This window comes from Lontra canadensis, unplaced genomic scaffold (genome assembly GCF_010015895.1).
Source record: "Lontra canadensis isolate GAN:19392208 unplaced genomic scaffold, GSC_riverotter_1.0 scaffold77, whole genome shotgun sequence".
In the NCBI taxonomy this organism is placed as follows: domain Eukaryota; kingdom Metazoa; phylum Chordata; class Mammalia; order Carnivora; family Mustelidae; genus Lontra; species Lontra canadensis.
This window is the reverse complement of record NW_022631071.1, coordinates 5,575,986-5,596,108: the sequence shown is the minus strand read 5'-3', so window position 1 is coordinate 5,596,108 and position 20,123 is coordinate 5,575,986. Positions and strand designations below refer to the sequence as shown.

General features: G+C 34.7%; 1 protein-coding gene across 5 annotated transcripts in view; it reads left to right on the top strand.

Moving 5' to 3' along the window:
- Positions 1–20,123, top strand: part of DIAPH2 (diaphanous related formin 2) — a 1,009,576-nt gene that overhangs the window by 295,900 nt on the left and 693,553 nt on the right. For all 5 annotated transcript variants that reach the window (XM_032881800.1, XM_032881797.1, XM_032881801.1 and 2 more), the window contains 5 exons: positions 634–752; positions 2,710–2,826; positions 6,439–6,557; positions 9,797–9,861; positions 18,414–18,518. In XM_032881800.1, coding sequence (XP_032737691.1) covers positions 634–752; positions 2,710–2,826; positions 6,439–6,557; positions 9,797–9,861; positions 18,414–18,518 — 525 coding nt within the window. The remainder of the gene's footprint in view (positions 1–633; positions 753–2,709; positions 2,827–6,438; positions 6,558–9,796; positions 9,862–18,413; positions 18,519–20,123) is intronic.

The window sequence follows — 20,123 nt, the reverse complement described above, 5'->3', positions numbered from 1 at the left end:
CATAATGTACTACAAAAACAAATCTTTGATGCCCAAGTTGGTATTTTGTGATTCGGTTAAGCAAAAATGAAAAGTGGGGGAGGAGGCTAGTCATGCAGCTTGATAAAAAATCCTGACGCCTTTTGCTTCAAAATCACAAAATATCATTTAAAATAAATCTCTTTATATAACTTTCTACGCCATACTTGGGACTGTTGTGCTTGAATATATCCTTGCATTTATTCTTCATTAATACAATTGATCTATATTTACATTTTTTGCCAGAGGCATATGTGAATGTTCTAACTGCATGAGTTCTTTTGTGATCTTTGATTAGTGTATTCAGTCAAAAACAACATTCAGTTTGGGTTTTTAGCAATTATTTTTCCCCCTTTATAAAAGTGATTGTTAATTTTTAATGTAAATAATCAAAATCTGGGGCATAAGAAAAAAATGCAATGAATACAATGAGGTTCTTTTATTTTAAAATAGGAAAATACATAGTACACTTAATTTCTCTCAGAAAACTAAAGTGCCTGGGTCAATATAAAATCGTTTTTATGTTTGTAAATGAATAATAGTATCTGTGTTTTATTATCAAAACATGGTATTGTCAAACTGTTACTCATCTGTTAAGTTTTATGTTTATATTAGGATCTAAAGGAGAAAGAGAATGATGAGCTTGATATTCAGTTGAAAGTATTTGATGAGAACAAAGAAGATGACCTAAATGAATTATCACACCGTCTCAATGATATTCGAGCAGAAATGGAATATCCTTTTGACAAACCACAAAAATAATTTTGAAATTTTGTGAAAAAGAGATTTGTGGGTGATTTTGTGGACCATTATTAGAATTTTGGTCTGCCAGCCCAATTTTTATTCATTTATTTATATTAGTACTTCACTATGAGGCTGTCCTTGAGATTCATGTTGAGGAACTGTCAGAGTATCCTGATGATTTACACAAACTATATTGAAATCTGCACAATGACTTGCTGTATTATATATATATTCAGCTCAGTAGTCTTGAATAGATAAGAACCTAAGGAATATACCTCATGTATAAGAATTTGAGGGGAAAAGTTCGCTGAGTTCATATGTAACTATAGGTAGTATACTTCTTCAGTTTATTGAAATGTACTCAAATGGTTTTAGAAATATAATTCAATTCAAATAAATGCCTTATTCTTAATCCAACAGTTTTGGTTCCTCAGCAAAAAAAAAAAATATTTGGATATTATACCATCTGACTATAACAAGGCTGTCTGATTGAAGCATTTGAGTCAAATACAACTAGTGTATAATCTTCCTATGGCAATGATTTTATGTGAAATGATTTTAGATCTAAAAGATGGTTATCACAGCATTTCTGGCTATTTGTTTCACACTCAGTAAATTTCTTACTTATGGCTTTTGGTGAGCTTAGGAAATACTTCAGAACTAAGATGAACTTTGAGATGGAATTTTTCTTTAATTTTTCTTCCTCTTCCTCCCTGAACTGCCACACCCCCCAAAACAAAAACAAACAAAAAAAAACTGCTGGAATATTTCTCACCTTGAAACTCCTATAGTACTTTCTATCTTATTTATGTACACTTCTGTGTTCCTACGAGATTGAGGGCAGAAGTGTTAGGTTTCATCTTTTTCCTCCAATGCTTCTATTGAAGTATCTTATACATAAGTATTGGATAAATGTGTGTGCAATGGATAACAATGTTATCATTATAAGGGATCAATACTAGTAATTCTTTATCCATCATTAGTGACTCTAGTCTACAGTCATTTCCATAATATTAAATGCTTTCTATATTCATATATATCTTGCTTCCTTGCTTTGTATATATTTATCTTATAATCAAACTTCACCATAAAGCTATTTTGGGTTTCATTCTGTAACCATTTAAAAGACCTTATGAGACTTTAACACAACACTTTTACATGAGGTCTAATTAATAATCTATCATATACTTAATTCTACTTCAGAGAAAATGTTGACATTTCAGGTTATTTTTAGACTGTTAGATTATATTTCCTTTTCCACCTTTCTTTTACATTGATTTTCCAGGTCCTCACTTTTATTATAAAAGTGAATCCAGTTTTAAAATTTGTTGTCTCATTTATTAAAAGCATCTAAACTTTTTCAGTCTTTTGTATCCTATGAAAAATGATTCAAGTTCTACTGTCTTTCCGTTTTTCTAAATAATGAAATAGAGATGAATGCAGACAATAACAATTTCACATCTAGTAAATATTTTTTCAGTATAAAATAAAACTGGTTTGTGATATTTTAGCAGTCCATAGAATGTTTCATTACATTCAGTATTATGTGGTGGTGAAAATAGAGTAGTAGTGGCTTACATGGATAATACAGGTCCTCTATCACAGCCACAGGATGATCAAGAGGAAACTGTTTTCTCTAATGGCATTGTTGTTCAATCATACCAGTTATCATCTGTAATTTGTAATGAGTAACTGATTGCTTAACGTTTTGATGATTAAATCGTCTTGGAAATATTCTTTAAGTTGTTTCTCTCATTAAAAGGTTAAAGTTATTCAATAGGCTAAATTTATTAATGTAAAGTTTGAAATACTGGATCATGGAGTTGAAGGTTTAGAAACAGTAAGGAAGACAAAATAGTACTTCACTGTTTTAAAAAATGACGCTGCTTTTGTTATGAATGAAACTTTCATCAAGAGCTTTAATTTTTTTCCTTTACTTACTTCCACTGATATGAATGAAGTGTATCATCTTCTATATAACATGTTGAAGGACACTGCTGCTGAAAATTACTTATTATCCATTCTACAACATTTTTTGCTCATCAGAAATGATTATTATATCAGGTAAGAGGCAGTTCTGAGAGTACTAGAATTTGTGTTATTTGAATTTAGTATTTAAGGGAAACTAACAATATAGTTTATCCTAGGTAGTGTATGCATAATATGTACATGTAGTGTATAAGAGTTTGATTACTGGGACGCCTGGGTGGCTCAGTTGGTTAAGCAGCTGCCTTCGGCTCAGGTCATGATCCCAGCGTCCTGGGATCAAGTCCCATATCGGGCTCCTTGCTTGGCAGGGAGCCTGCTTCTCCCTCTGCCTCTGCCTGCCTCTCTGCCTACTTATGATCTCTGTCTGTCAAATAAATAAATAAAATCTTTAAAAAAAAAGTTTGATTACTTTGCATAACATTTTTTAAAAGGTGTGAATTTATTTTTAAATCGGCCACAAGGATTTATTTATAAAACTGGGTACCCCCATGACAGGACATTCTGTAGCAAGGAACCCAACAGATTTTATTGACCTTATGATGAATTTTCTTAGCTAGATAACGATAGCACAGAATAAGCACTGAAGTGATTGTAGTGGAACTTTTAAGTTCATGTACATTTTATTTCATTTTATTTTTTAAGTTCATTTACATTTTAATAAGTTAGGTTTTACTTTTATTTCTCCTTTCTAGTATTTATTTAATAATAGATGTGATTTTAGTTAAGAAAATAATACTGATATTTCAGCTTTATATCCAGTAATGTAATTCTTCAAGATAAATGATTATGATGATCAATAACGTTAGAGGTTTCATAGCCTGGAAACTGCAAATAGATCTGAAAACCAGAACGATAAAAAAGGTTTCTGAGTGACTGAAATTATCCATAAGCTGTGGTCATGATCTTATACTTAACTATTCAAGAGACTTTTAGTTGTTCTTCATACTCTAATATGCATGAAATTCTGGCAACCTAGGTTCTCTGATTTCTCAAAATTTGTTTGATTAAATGATTAAATGGTAAAGGCAAGCTACCAGGGGTCAGATATAGTTGTAACAAACATGACAGTTTTAAAGTTATATAGAAAACTATTATAGCTCAGACTTGTACAATAATTTATGGCCATCATGATGTTACAGAGACATAGAAAAATGGTTAGAATATTTTATACTGTTTTTGTAAAGCAGAAAAGATGGGAATTAAAATGTTTTCTAAAGTTCTGGCAATTAAAGGCAAACTGTGACTATGGGTATACAGTTACCTAGGGAAATAATTTTCATGAAACCATCCATTTCTCAGTAACCTTGAATAGTATAAGAAGTTACTCTAATAGGACACCTTTTTCATCCTGAGAACATCAATGTGGGGTAGAAGTGTGACCAGCTACTTTAATTATACTTACAGATAATTTGGCCTCAGAGAGAACACTTACGTTTTCCTTGTTTATACAAAAGGTCATTTACTAGGCTGATTATAATCCAATATTATTTATCCTAGAACTGTTGATGACTTGAAAAAGCCTAAAATGGCTTAATATATGTTGCTGTTTATTCTACTCTTGAGGCCAACCTCATGACAAAAGACATATAAGAGCAATTGGACTCTGTTTGGCTTTGCAAACTTGTAGTAGGTTGGCTAGTTATTAGCTCACTAATCTTAAGGATGTTTATGTCAAAATTTATCTGTACTAGTATTTCTTTCTGATGTCTCTCTGTTGATTTTACTAAATTTTCCCTAAATTTTAATGTAAAAAGTACCTTTTAAAAACTTTTGAAATATGCAAGTAGTTATTTTTTTATAATTTTTATTTTTTCTTAACGTATAATGTATTATTAGCCCCAGGGGTACAGGTCTGTGAATCGCCAGATTTACACTCTTCACAGCATCACCATAGCACATACCTTCTCCAGTGTCCATAACCCAACCACCCTCTTCCTACCCCCTGGCAACCTTCCATTTGTTTTGTGAGATTAAGAGTCTCTTATGGTGTGTCTCCCTCCCAATCCCATCTTGTTTCATTTATTACTTTCCTACCCCCCAAATCCCCCACATTGCCTCTCAACTTCCTCATATCAGGGAGATCATATGATAATTGTCTTTCTCTGATGGACTTATTTCGCTAAGCATAATACCCTCTAGTTCCATCCATGTCATCGCAAATGGCAAGATTTCATTTCTTTTGATGGCTGCATAGTATTCCATTGTATATATACATACCACATCTTCTTTATCCATTCATCTGTTGATGGACATCTAGGTTCTTTCCAAAGTTTAGCTATTGTGGACATTGCTGCTATAAACATTCAGGTGTACATGTCCCTTCAGATCACTACATTTGTATCTTTAGGGTAAATACCCAGTAGTGCGATTGCTGGGTTGTAGGGTAGCTCTATTTTCAACTTTTTGAGGAACTTCCATGCTGTTTTCCAGTGTAGTTTCACCAGCTTGCATTCCTACACTGTTGGTGGGAATGCAAGTAGTTATTTTTTGTTGTTGTTGTTTTTCAAATAAAGAAATTTATTTATTTATTTATTTATTTATTTATTTTTTAATTTCTTTTCAGTGTTCCAGAATTCATTGTTTATGCAGCACACTCAGTGCTCCATGCAATACATGCTTTCCATAATACCCACTACCAGGCTCATCCAACCTCCCACCCCCCTCCCCTCCATAACCCTTAGATTGTTTCTCAGAGTCCAAGGTCTCTCATGGTTTATCTCCTCCTGCAGTTTCCCTCAACTCCCTTCTCCTCTCCATCTCCCCATGTCCTCCGTGTTATTTGTTATGCTCCACAAATAAGTAGTTATTTTTTAAGGTGAGAATTATCTTGATAGATTACAAAATTAGGACATGTTTAAAAACTTTTGACAGTTTGAACAAATTCAGGCTATGGCCATGCATATAAGTGCGTATGCTTCTATAAAGTGGATATTTTAAAAATGTGTATGAATAGATTTTTGGAATATTATGGTTCAGTCCAGTTTTGTAAGCTGTTATAGCTAATCTTGAGTGAAAATGTTTTAGTAAATTTAAGACATTGCCACCTAATGCTAAGATACTCATCCCTTACTGAAAGTGAAAACTTGTGGAGTCTTAGAACTGTTTCTGTATCCATGGATATAGGACTAACAGGTCATTTATTTTCATTAACTGTAGTAACAATAACTTAAGTAAGTAGATAAGGTTGGTAAGTATCTTTGAGCACAAATGTGAATTTCTACAGACTACAGTAATAAGTCACTAAGTATTCACAGTTGATTATATTACCATGGGTTTTATACTATAATGTCTAGACCATTGTTAAATTTAGGCATTTTTCTTTTAAGGAAATGTAATGGCTAGAAAGATTTCTTTAACAGTACTAGAAAAAGACATAGTTCTTTTATCATGCTGAACTACTCTTTTGAAGAGTTTGTCTATTTATTTACGTGAGAGAGAGAGGGAGAGACCTCATGAGCAAGGGGAGGGATAGATGGAGTAGGAGAGACTCTTAAGCAGACTCTGCACTGAGCATGGAGCCCCATCGTGAGGGGTGGGGCTTAATTTCATGACCCTGAGATCAGGACCTGAGTGGAAATCAAGTGTCAGATGTTTAACCAGATGAGTCACCCAGGTGCCCTTGAACCACTGAAGAAGATTGACTTGTATAGGTAGAAAAGATATTCAAGAATACTTTCTCTCTTTTAGGCCACAGTATTACAAAATAATTGAGGAGTGCGTTTCACAGATAGTGCTGCACTGCAGTGGTATGGACCCGGATTTCAAGTATAGGCAAAGATTAGATGTTGATTTCACGCATCTCATAGGTATGTAATATTATCCTCAATGTCCTTTGTGTTTCATTCTCTTCTGTATAATAGTCACTTTTTGAGGGTAGTGCTGTCACTGAACTTCCTTTATTAATATCTGGTAAGTCCTTGTTGTCTGTGAGTACTCAGTCACTATAATTGTTAATTACATTGATCATGAGAGTTCTGCCTGTGTGATTGAAAATATTAAGCTAGTTGATAAGTTTTGATGCTCTTGCATTCTGTTTAAAATCAGTGCCCCCCACACAGGAAAGACATATCATTACAGATGAATGCTTTGCTTTTTAGAAACATGATTCTGAAATCCTTTATTTCAGTTTATATTTGCACCTCAGTGGTTTTATAGAAATCACTTGTGCAATAGGTATTAATGTTCAAGTTTTAGAAAGGAAATACAGGCTTACTGCAGTAACTTAAGACTTTTTATTTCTATCAAAGAATATCAATTTATATTTTCTTAGACCTTAAAGCTAGGAAGGGATTTAAGGTGATCATGTTCATCTACTTGGATCACTCAGGAAATGAACTTACATCATCCTAGACTATTAGTTGGCTGTACTTTCTGGAACAATCTCTGAAAGATGATGTGAAACCTCTCTTGTGAAATGCTGTTATATGACATTACTGTTAAACAGTTTTTATACGTAATCAAAATCACTATTGCTAAGATTTAGGCATGAACTCATTTGTCTTGTCTTTAAAGGAAGAAAACAACAACTGTGGAATGCCAATTATATATTATTCTTCACTCCATAGCACAAAGCAGACTCATAGTAATCTTTGAGGATGAATTCCTTATTATTATTATATATTATTTTCTGATTTTAAAACCAGTGCTCATTTATTCTAGGCAATCTAGAGGCCTATGTAAATGACAGAATAAACCACCCATCTCACTTTTCAGCTCAGTACACATTCCATCACCTTTACTCACTTTTTGGCTAAGGACATTATCTTATATCTCTTTTTTAAATTTGTCTATCTATAGGCTGATTTTTCATAGAGTTCTTTATTATAAGAATATTTTCATGTTAACCTTCAAAATGTGACTTTGAAAGTCTGTATAATATTACATTTAATGGAATATCATAATCATCTTGACCAGTCCTTTTTTATTGTACATCTAGATTGTTTTCAGGTTTTTGCAATTATAAATGAATCTGCTGTGAACATTCTTTGTATAAATGTTTGCCTTTTTCTTGTCATTTTCTTAGGATTGATTCTTACAGTTGAGGATAAGAACTTTGAAAGGCTATATGCTTTTCAGAAAGTGTGCGTCAATTTACCCTCCCTAAGAATTAATGTAAATGCTGGCTTTATTGCATATTTGATAATAAACTTGATAAAATCTGCAGTTTGTTTCATATTTTGTTCAGAGTGTTATAAGAGAATGTTTCCAAATACTTGTATTGGCTTATAATCTCTTACGGACCATACATGACACACATACTCTACTGATTTTGACTAGCTCTTTCAGTGTTCAATAGACGTTTGTTTTTTGTATTGTGTGCCAGGTACATACAGTTGTGTACTGTTAGCTATGGGGTCTGTCCCTCTCCTCGCTCAACAGTGAGATGAAGGCATCAAGCGAAAGAGAATAGAGCTTCAGAAACCCACTATTTCCTCATCCATGTGTCATCTTTGATAGTGAACAAATCACTTAACTTCTCTTCTTCAGTGTTATCAACTAAATTCAGATAAGTCAGTTATATGCATAGTTCATAATATTTTATGGTCAGAGGATTTTTTTGGATGAATGCTGTGGAACTTTGATTAGAGCCACAGGCACGTGCATAAATGCAAAAATTAGCTGGTGCTTCAAGAACTTATAGGAAATTGATGGATCCTGATTTTAAAGTCAACTGGTCTTGAGCAACATGGAGTGTCTTCACGATTTTTTAAGTGTAGTAGTTTTCATAAATTCGATCAAATTCTTGCCCAAAACTCTCAGTACCTTCCCACTGAAATTTAAATCAATATCATTATCAACCATTGACAGCACAGCAGTGATCTGCCCCCTTTGTCTCATCATTTACCAATTTCAACCTTAGGTCTTTACACACAGTTCTTTAAAAAACAAAACAAAACTTTATTGAGGTGTACTTGACGTGAGAAAAACTATCCACTATTAAGAACATAATTTGATAGATTTCAGTATTTGTATGTCTACTTAAAACCGTCATCACAGCCAAGATAATAAACATCTCTCTCACTCTCTCAAGTTTCTGTTTTCTCCTTTGTAATCTGTCCTTCCTATGCCTCTCTGCCTGGCCCCATCCTGAGATAACCACTGATCTTTTTACTCTTACTATAGATTAGTTTTTTTTTCTAAAATATTATATAGCTAGAAGCATATAGGATGTACTCTCTTTTTGTCTGGCTTCTTTCATATAATTATTTTGAATTTCATTCATGTTGTTATATTGCATGTATCAATAGTTCATTCCTTTTTATAACTGAGTAATATTATAGTATATAGATATACTGCAATTTGTATATACATTTACTTGTTGATGGACATTTGGGTTCTTTCTAGTTTTTGGCTGTTACATAAAGCTGTCATGAATATTCATATACACGGGTATAGACATATGCTTTCATTTCTTTTAGATAAATAAATAGGTATGGAATGGCTAGATACATAATAGACTTGTATATGTAATAATGAGAATATTGCCGAAAAGAGGTTCTTCAGTTATTTATATTCTGGAATATTTGATTAGAGCTGAGAGATTTAATGTTTATTTCCTTATTTACCTAATACATTCTGCCCCAGATCAGAAGTTAATCTAAGTGAAATTTTTCTGTAGAAAACCTGAATTAATGAATGCTATGTGTCTCCCATTCTAGCCTTATCTTAAAGGTCATTTTGAGTCTCAATAATCTTAAGAACACATTCTTTGTTTCCTCTCCACTTGTAGTAAAATGAAAAAAAATTTAAAGAGTTATATTATTATAAAAGTTGGGAAATAATTGAATACCTCTAAAATGATGAAGATTTAGTCAAAACATTCTTGGATGCGTGGTTTTGTGACTCAACAATACTATCATTGAATTTAGTTAGTATGCAAAAAAATTATGGTAGTTTATGTTTTATTTGTAGTAGGGTCGATTTACCTTTAATAGCAATTGACATAAAAATGATTGACTGCGTAGTAGAATTATAGGCTGGCAACCATCTTTTTGCCCAGAGATCTAATGCAATAATTTCTAATCATTTTTGTCAATCTTAATAGATTCTTGTGTGAACAAGGCAAAAGTTGAAGAAAGTGAACAAAAAGCAGTGGAATTTTCAAAGAAGGTAAGACTTATGTTAACCATGATCATTAAACCAAAAACTTATTCACAATAGCTATTTTATCTTCTTTATGTGAGGCTTTATAAATGTTATTTCATTTATATAGTACTTCATGTTTCTGGATTAAAACATAATCACAGAATATCATTCCTGATATGATAAAGTTGCTATTGTTCCCTCCTCATCTTTATTTTGGAAGAAAAATACTAGCTATATTCTACCAGAGTGTTAAATGAAATAAAAATAGTTTATTGGGAGGATATAGTTTGTAGCAATCAACCAGAATATGTTCCCCTCATTGCTTTCTTGCGTTCTCGCTTACAATATGTGGCTCCCTTAGAGAACTGTTAGATTTTTAGCTAGCCTAAAGTATCCTGCTATTTAAAGGCAGTGTTACTAAATAGCAACAGAATGACACAGTGTTTTTTCTCTGTCTTTCTCAGCTTAGATTTCTAATTACCACTTTTAAATGATTCTGCTACTTCATGTAGGCTTGGTGGAATTTGAGGTTCCCCTTTCTTTGTATGTTAATGCCTTTTATAAATACAGGTTTTATGGCTATCTTAATTTTATTTGGATTTCAGGTTGGGTTTTCCTTGTTTCATGAAAGCATAACTATAGTTGTACTAGTTTCTACCAAAAGTTGCATTTTTTTTTTCTAAACCCTATGAAGCTTTAGTGTAATATTTCTCTCCTATTGGTGCGGGGAGAAGGATTGAAGCACAAATCTAAAAACTCTACAGTTTTCAGCCTTCTGACAGCAAAATAAAGTACTTAGATATTGCTCTCTCTTCAAAGTTATGACTTACCTTGGAGATTAGATAATCATTTTTGCTATCACTCTAGAAATTATAGAGTATTTTCGAAGTACTTCAGGGTGTCTGAAGAAATGCCTTTGCTCTTTCAGTTACTAGATTAGATTTTCAGAGCCTGAGCATAAAATGTTTGTGTGAAGTTATCATTTTAATAGACCTTTATATTTGTGATGTTCTTGTTTTCAGTAGCACATTTAAAATTCCCTTGAAAAATCTTAGGGTCTCCTTAATTTTTCACTGGTACTTTGATTAGACAACACAAGACTGGAGCAGATTGTGTTGATCTATCTGTTAAAATTTTCCGTAAGCATGTATTGTGGGAAATGGAGTCCTCAAATAATTAAAAAAAAAAAAAAAAGCATTTCAGTGTTTAGTGCTTTATTCTCATCACCAACATTTAGAATGAAAACATTTATGGTCTCCCAGTAGCTATCTGCATGCCTCCTCTTACTCTGGGTGATTTTAAGAGGCTATATAGAGTAGTTTAAAAAAAAAAAAAAAGAAAGTTGAGAGGGGCTAGAATGAGAAGCAGTAGTTGTAAGATCTGTTCTTAGCTTTTCCACAAATTAGCTATGACTTTAAGTAAGCCACTTAACTCTGTTTGGATCTTAATTTTATCATCATAAAAAGAAGAGGTATGTTTAGTGGCCCTGTGCGAAGTCTTCCAACCTGCATATCTCATGCTTCTGTGATTCCTAGTCTATGGGTTTATAGATTAAGATCACATTAAATTACAAATGGAAACATTTGCGTGCCTCTTTCCAAATGTACTAATAAATGATTTATAGAAGAAAGCTGTACAGTTTGTATCATGCTTAAAAAGCCCAGAGAAGAATCTAACATTGGGAGGATAGGTGGAAATACAGAATAAGTCTTAACTGAATAGTATAGTGCTGTTGAAAAAGCTCTTGTCTTCTCAGTGACCCAGGAAATATGGTCATTCACTAACTGTGAAGGATTTGGGGTGGGTTTGAAATTTTTAAAGATTAGAAACAATTTGGACTAATCTCTGTGGAACATTTTTCAGGTACTCAGGTAGAGAGGAATATAAGAATTAGTTAGCATTTCATGTTTGACCCAAACACTGTTGTTATCCAATTCCATTATCCACTCTTTCTTCAGACTTGGATCTCTTTTGACATTTTTTAATGTCCAAAGGTCAAATCTGTGAGGATGAGTATTTATTAACAGTGAAAATGCTTTTTTATTGTTCCACAAACTCTGAAGACAATTCTAGACAATAAGATATATCAATTTTAGAAACAGTAATAATATAATTGGAATAATATATAGCCTTCTAAAATGACTTGAAGTGACATAGATAATAAAGGGCATATATTCTATAGATGAACATAAGCAGTATTTACTCTATGTATTCAGGCTTGTTTGGTTCGGCTTGGTGCCCTGACTGAGGTAAGGGATGGGCAGGATGAAGTAAATGGATATTCACCATTGAGATGGTCTCTCCTGCTTTGCACACCATTATGAATGTATGTATGTATGTATGTATGTATGTATGTTTCAAGTTTTTATTTGAATTCTAGTTACTTAACATATAGTGTAATATTAGTTTGCAGTAGAATTTAGTGACTCATCACATATAACACCCAGTGCTCATCACAAGCGATATCCTCCTTAATACCCATCACCAATTTAGGCCATCCCTCCTACCACCCCTCCAGCAACCTTCAGTTTGTTCTCCATAGTTAAGAGTATCTCTTTGGTTTGCCTTCCTCTCTTTTTAAGTTTTCTTTCCCTTATGTACATCTGTTTTGTTTCTTAAATTCCACATATGAGTGAAATCATAGCATTTCCTTCTCTGACTGAAAGTGGTCCAGTTTCATTCTTTTTTCGTGATAATGCCCAGTTTCCCCAACACTATTGAAGAGACTTTCTTCCATTGGATAATCTTTCCTGCTTTATCAAAGTTTCGTTGACTATATAGTTATGGGTCCATTCCTGGGTTTTCTGCTGTGTTCCATTAATTGATGTATCTGCTTTTGTGACAGTATCATACTGTCTTGATAATTACAGTTTTGTCATATAGTTTGAAGTCCAGAATTATGAAGCCTGCATCTTTGCTTTGCTTTTTTAAGACTGTTTTGGCTATTTGGAGTCTTTTGTGGTTCCATACAAATTTGCTTGTTCTAGCTCTGTGAAAAATACTGATGGCATTTGGATAGGGATTGCATTGAATGTGTAGATTGCTTTGTGTAGTATAGACATTTTAATGATATTTCTTCTTCCAATTCGTGAACATGGAATGTTTTTCCATTTCTTTGTGTCCTCTTCCAATTTCTTTCAGAAGTATTCTGTAGTTTTCAGAGTACAGATGTTTAGCCTCTTTGGTTATGTTTATTCTTAGGTATCTTGTGGCTTTCGGTGCAATTGTAAATGGGATCATTTTCTTGATATCTCTTTCTGTTGCTTCATAATTCATGTACAGATACGAAATACATATCTGTACATTGGTTTTGTTTCCAGTGGTTTTACTGAACTCATATATCCATACTGGCAAATTTTTGGTACAGTCTTTTGGCTTTTCTACATAAATTAAAATGTAGTCTATGAAGAGTGAAAGTTTGAGTTCTTCCTTGTCAATTTGGATGCCTTTTATTTATTTTTGTTATGTAATTGCTGAGGCTAGGACTTGTAGCACTTTGTTGAACAAATGATGAGAGTGGATATCCCTGTCATATTTCTTAACTTAAAGGAGAAGCTTTTAGTTTTTCCCCATTGAGGATGATATTTGTTGTGGGTCCTTCATATATAGTCTTTATGATGTTGAGATGTGTTCCCTCTATCTCTACTTTGTTGAGGGATTTTATCAAGTATGGATCTTGTACTTTGACAGTTGCTGTTTCTGCATCTATTGAGAGGATCATATGGTTGTTATCCTTTCTTTTATTAATGTGGTATATCACGTTGATTGATTTGTAAATATTAAACCGTCCTTGCAACTCGGGAATAAATGCTACTTGATTGTGTTGAATGATTCTTTTAATGTACTGTTGGATTTTATTTGCTAGTATTTTGGTGAGAATTTTTATATCCATGTTCATGAGGAATAGTTACCATTTTTTCTCTTTTTTAGTGGGGTCTTTGTCTAGTTTTGGAATTGAGGCAATGCTGGCCTCAGAATGAATTTGGAAGTTGTCCTTCTACTTCTATTTTTTGGAACAATTTAAGAAGAATAGGTATTAAGTCTTCTTTAAATATCCGGCAGAATTCCCCTGGGAAGCCATCTGCGCCCCGTGCCGCCCCCCCCCCCCCCCCCGCGCCAGTATTTTGTTTGCTGGGAGCTTTTTGATTTTTTTTAAAAGATTTTATTTATTTATTTGAGAGAGAGACAGTGAGAGAGAGAAGCAGACTCCCCATGGAGCTGGGAGCCCGATGTGGGACTCGATCCCGGGACTCCAGGATCATGACCTCAGCCAAAGGCAGTCGTCCAACCAACTGAGCCACCCAGGTGTCCCAGCTTTTTGATTTTTGATTCAGTTTCTTCTCTGGTTATCAGTCCGTTTTAAGTATTTTTATTTCTTCCTATTTTAGTCTTAGTGGTTCATATGTGTCTAGAAATTTATCTGTTTCTTCCAGATTTTCTAATTTGTCAGCATATAATTTTTCATAATAGTCTCTTAAAATTGTGTTTCTGTGGTGGTGGCGATGTCTACTTTCTCAGTTGTGATTTTATTTATTTGGTTCCTTTCTCTTTTCTTCTTGATAACTGTGACTAGGGGTTTATTAATTTTATTCTTTCAAGGATCCAGCTCCTAGTGTCATTTATATGTTCTATTTTTTATTTCTATATTATTTATTTCTGTTCTGATCTTTATTATTTTCCTTTTTCAGCTGACTTTAGGATTTGCTGTTCCTTTTCTAGCTCTTTTAGGTGTAAGGTTAGTTTGTGTATTTGAGAGTTTTTTTTGCTTCTTGAGGTAGGCCTGTACTGATATATATTTCTCTCTCATGGCTGCTTTTACTGCTTCCCAAAGGTTTTAGAATGTCATGTTTTTAATTAATTCTGATACCCTGTATCTTTTGATTGAAGCATTTAGTCCTTTGAAATTCAGAATAATTTTTGATGGATATGCATTTTGTGCCATTGCATTACTTGTAATGTTGTTATTTGGAGATTTTTTCTGTTCTTCTAGTCTTGGTCACCTTTGGTCTTTCCTACTCAAAGCTTCCCCTTTGATATTTCTTGCTGGGTTAGTTTAGTGATCATGAATTCCTTTAGTTTTTGTTTGCCTGGGAAACTATCTCTCTTTCTATTCTGAATGACAGCTTTGATGGATAGAATATTCTTAGCTGCATATTTTTTGTATTAAGCATATTGAATATATAATGGCACACTCTTACGGCCTGCCAACTTTTTGTGGACAAGTTTGTTGTTAACCTTATTTATCTTCCCTTGTAAGTTATAGATTTATTTTCCCCTGCTGCTTTTAGGATTTTTTCCTTATCTCTATATTTTGTAAATTTTAGTGTGATATGTTTGCCTGCTTTTGTTTTTGATGGGCATTCTCTCTGCCTCCTGGATTTGGATGTCTGTTTTGTTCCCCAGATAAGGGAATTTTTCTGCTATTACTTTCTCAGTTAAATTTTCTGCCCCATTTTATCTCTCTTCTTCTTCTGAGACTCCTGTAATACAAATGTTATTGTGGCTTATGGACTCTGCTGAGCCTAAGTCTACATTCATGATTGAACGTTTTTCTTCCCTTCTTTTTAACTTCATTATTTTCCATAGTTTTATCTTCGTATCACTTACTTGTTCCCCTGCTTCTTTCATCCTTATGGATCATTACATCCAGTGGGTTTCACATCTCGGTTATAGCATTTTTTATTTGGCCTGACTAGTTTTTTAGTCTCTTATCTCTGTGGTAAGTGACTCCTTGGTGTCTTCTTTTTCTCAAGCCAAGATAGTATCCTTGTGATGTTTCTGTTAACTTCTGAATCAGGCATATTACTTATGTTTCTAGTAGATCCCTGACTGTGACTTTTTTTTGGTCTTTCTTTTTGGATGAATTCCTCCATTTTGGTATTTTGTCTAGGTCTCTGTCTTCCTCTATACATTAGGAAAGACTGTTATGTGTCCTATTCCTGAGAGTAATGGCTTTATTAAGGAGAGGTCGTATATACTCCAGGGCCTGACACTTCAGGAACTACTCCTGGTGTATGCTGTGTGTCCTCTGCTGTTGTTTTTTGGCTATTCTTTTTCCCAGGTCAGTCCTTTGCAGAATTTCTCCTTGCCTCAAATGGGGAGTGTTTGGCTCTTGTCCATTATGTGGTGAGTTTTTACTAGGTGTGCTCTGGCCTACTTGTTAAGAGAGTCGTGATCCTCTTTCCATTAGAGCAGAAGCTCTATAGTACTCTGTGGTCGGTAGACTTGGTGGGTGTGGGGGGTTTATGCTGGTGTTCTGGGGATGTGCCCCACTGCGTTGGTTCTCAGGCACACTTGCCCTACTAAAGAAGCATCTGCAGAGTATGGGGGGTCGTAGGGTTTGGTGTAGACGCTTCAGGCCTCTGCTGTGAGCCCTGTGGTACTCCCTGAAGTCAGTCCATGCTGATGGGTGGATGGATAAAAATGGCACCAGTCCTCTCCCTTGTCCCTGTTGTGGGGAGTTCGTGCTTGCCAATGTCTGGGAAGCCCTCACAGAGGAGTAAAAAATATTTTCTTGTGTGTCCCAGACTTCTCTCAAATCCCTGTATTCACGCTTTATGTGTCCCAGCCATCTACCTGCCCAGCAGCACAGTGCACCTGTGTTTTATCTCAGGCACATTAGCTGAGTTTCAAAACTCCTAAATTTTGGAATCTGTTAAGCATGGACCCATGCTGATTCTCTGAGGGAGTGTCATGCCATGCTGGGACTGGTGTCAGTTTTTCCCATAAGTTGCAGCAACATGCAGGAGCTTGAAGTTTAGAGTAAAGTGCAACAGTAAGCCAGTATCCAGGTTAGCTGCCCTCAGCAGGTGTCTCTGTCCCTATGCTAAGAAACTGGGCAGCACAATGAGACCTGCTGGCTCTTTTGTCCCTGGACGGGCAGTGCCTCCTCTAGCAGATGCACTCCAAGAAGGAGGAACTTTCTTTTTCTAATGCATCCCAGGGGATCCTCAGGTTGTGCCATCTGCTCCCAGGCCTCTGCCGCCTCCACAGGTGTATCACTGCATCCACCAGACTCTACACTGACCATGGTGTGGACTTTTAAAACTTAAGTATTTGGGCTCTGCTGATTGTAAAAACTCACGATAATCAGCCCCTGTGAATGGTTCTCAGTGAATGGTTTTGGGGAAGTGTTTTTGGTGTGCAGGCCCCTCTGCACTGCTTACTCTCTTCTTTACTCTTTCACTCTGTTTCCTCTGTCCACGATCTGGGCTCCCTGCCCCCTACAGCATCGCACTTCTTTTCTACCCTAAATCACGTGTCTGCACCTTCTACCTTCCACAGTGTGGCTCTTCTCAACCTGAAGTTGTGCAGTTTGGTCTCTCAGTACTCTTAATGATTTCTTGACTTCAGAAAGATTTGATATTCATTGTAGTTGTATTTGAAGGGTGAAGCAAACATTGGATTCCCCCATTCCTCCACCATCTTAGCTCCTACCCCCAATACATCATAATTTAACCTTTAATTTTCTCTCTTTTAGTATTTTATGCAAGTGTTTTGGTTAAGCATCCGAAGGAAAATTCTTTTTTTTTAAGATTTTATTTATTCATTTGACAGACAGAGATCACAAGTAGGCAGAGAAGCAGGCAGAGAGATAGGAGGAAGCAGGCTCCCCGCTGAGCAGAGAGCCCAATGCTGGGCTCCATCCCAAGACCCCGGGATCATGACCTGAGCCGAAGGCAGAGGCTTCAGCCCACTGAGCTACCCAGGTGCCCCTGAAGGAGAATTCTATTTAGGTTATACATACATCATTCTACCATCAGATTTTGTGAAATACCACTTTTGGGATGCTAGACAATTAAGATTGTAATAGAAGTATTATAATTTGTATTAATGTACAATCATTTGAGCCTTGTAAAAGTATGTTCCCTTTTCAAGGTTAAATATAGTTAGAGTTGAACTGCTTGATGGCGAATTTTTAGGTTTCATTTTCTAATTTGATAAAGTTAAATGTATGGGATGAAACATTTAAGAAAATATTTCTGAAACCTTTTTTCAATAACAAAACAATATAAATGCCCATTATATGTGAAGAGAAACTTCTTAGTCCACCCTTTTCAAATTTTGTTTGGGGAGTGCCTGGGTGACTCATTTGGTTCAGCGTACCACTCTTGGTTTTGGCTCAGGTCATGGTCTCGTGTGGTGAGATGGAGTCCCAAGTCTGGCTCTTTGCACACTGGAAGTCTGCATGAAGATTCTCTCTCTGCCCTTCCCTAAACCCTTTCTCTGTCTCTTTCTCTTCTCTCTAAAATAAATGAGTAAATCTTTAGAAAAATAAATTTTCTTTCTTTCTTTCTTTCTTTCTTTCTTTCTTTCTTTCTTTTTTGTTTTCTGAAAATGGGTTTTTTAACCTTGGGTTGCTGCCATATTTCCTCTTTACTAACACCATAATCAGTAACCCACCCAACAGGTGTGCTTAAGTGTTATTTATGAAAGAGATCTGGAGCTTTGATTTTCTGAATGACCTGGGAATTCAGTGAAGCAAAAGACACTCCACTTACTTAATACATAAAGTTGTTTAAAACTTTCTCAAAACTATGTTATTAAGTGTACATTTATGGTGGTGATCATTGCAGTTTGATGAAGAATTTACAGCTCGACAGGAAGCTCAAGCTGAGCTTCAAAGAAGAGAAGAAAAAATTAAAGAGCTTGAAACAGAAATCCAGCAACTTCGAACCCAGGTAATGAATGAAGATACAGACTTTATGTCATGTCACAGTGAGTTTGATGTTAGAAAATTATCTTGTTAGATGGAGGTTAAAATGTGACCAGAACCAGACTTTCTGGCAGTTTTGCATTTTAGTTGAACTAACTCCACAGATTTAATTTTCCAGGACAATAAGTAATTTTACTGTTTGGATAAAAATAAGGTATTAGCTGCTTAAACTTCCCTAAATAGTTTTAATGGACTATATTACACAAGCAGTACTGTTCTGGAGACAAAAATTTTTTGACAGTTTGAAAAATTGGATGCATAATTTCAAAACCTAGAAATTTTGCATTTCTTACGACATCACCTATGATGAAAAGCACTCATATGCACTCAAGTTCTAAACTTTAGAACTGAGTAAGTCTTCTCAACACTTTTTATTTATTTTTATTTTTAAATACCCTCACACTTTTAATGTTTTAAATGGTTATTAAGAAATGGAGATTACCAGTGTTGGTGAGAAAAATGTCCTTTTTCTATGTGTGCATTTTCTTTTTAGTTTTTACCATGCATTTTAACCTTTAAAGCCCATTGATGAAAACAATGATTGAGAAAATAAAATGGAAGAAAAAAATGCTCATTAATACACAAAATTCAACCACATAAGTTTTGATGGTCTAGTTGGCCTTATTAAATGATTTATGAATTTGGCGTCATTCCATTTAGTAAGCAAAGGGAAACTCCAAGGGGTTGTACAAAATGAAAGGTTTTTGTGGAAAGAGGGTAGGGCAACAAGTTATTAGGGAAAGGTAAAGATCATTTAGTCCCTGCCACTTTCCCTTAGGGCCTGGTGGAGAGGACTTCTGTGGCTGACTTGTGGTGTCCTGATTTGAAAGTTCCTGATTCACCTGTTAAAGACTATTTCTTGAAACTGCAGTTAGATTATATATTAATCTCTGGTTGGGGAATCAGCCTAACTGATGCCATTTGGGGCCTGTGTTTTTGTTGTTGTTGTTGTTTGTTTTGTTTTCCCAGCACCTCTTTACATATTGCATGCTTAGCGGATAGTTATTGATGGACTACATTTGTATCCATCAGCCTACTGAGAAATGACTTCAGAAGTCACTGATGAACTCCAAATTATTCAGTGCAGTGCCTTTTGCTTCCCTTAGTCTGTTTCACTTATCTATAATATTTGATAATTTTTCATTAAATCTTTATCCTTTTTTGTATAATCTGACTTCCCTTTCCACATCTCTGAGAACTCAGTTTTTATTTTTGTTTTTGCCTCCCTCCAACCAGAAGTGGTGACATTTCTCAATGTCACTCTAGTACAGGGCCTTAACTATTTCGTGAGTGGTTGCTTATTTATTATTAATTTAACTGATCTGTAAAACTGCAGAGTCACACAGTCTTTTCTAGCATGCCCCAAATTGTGCCAAATACTAAATTACTCATTAGCTATATTCAATTCTCAGTACTCTATTGTAGCCTAATTTAATTGTTGCATTTCTAATTGTTCATGAGGGGGAAGAGAATGACTAATAATGATTTGATTTTTAAAGGCTGGTGGCATTTATATGACATTCTTTATTAAATTTGTGAAACATGCATTTAACTTGAATAACTCTGTTAA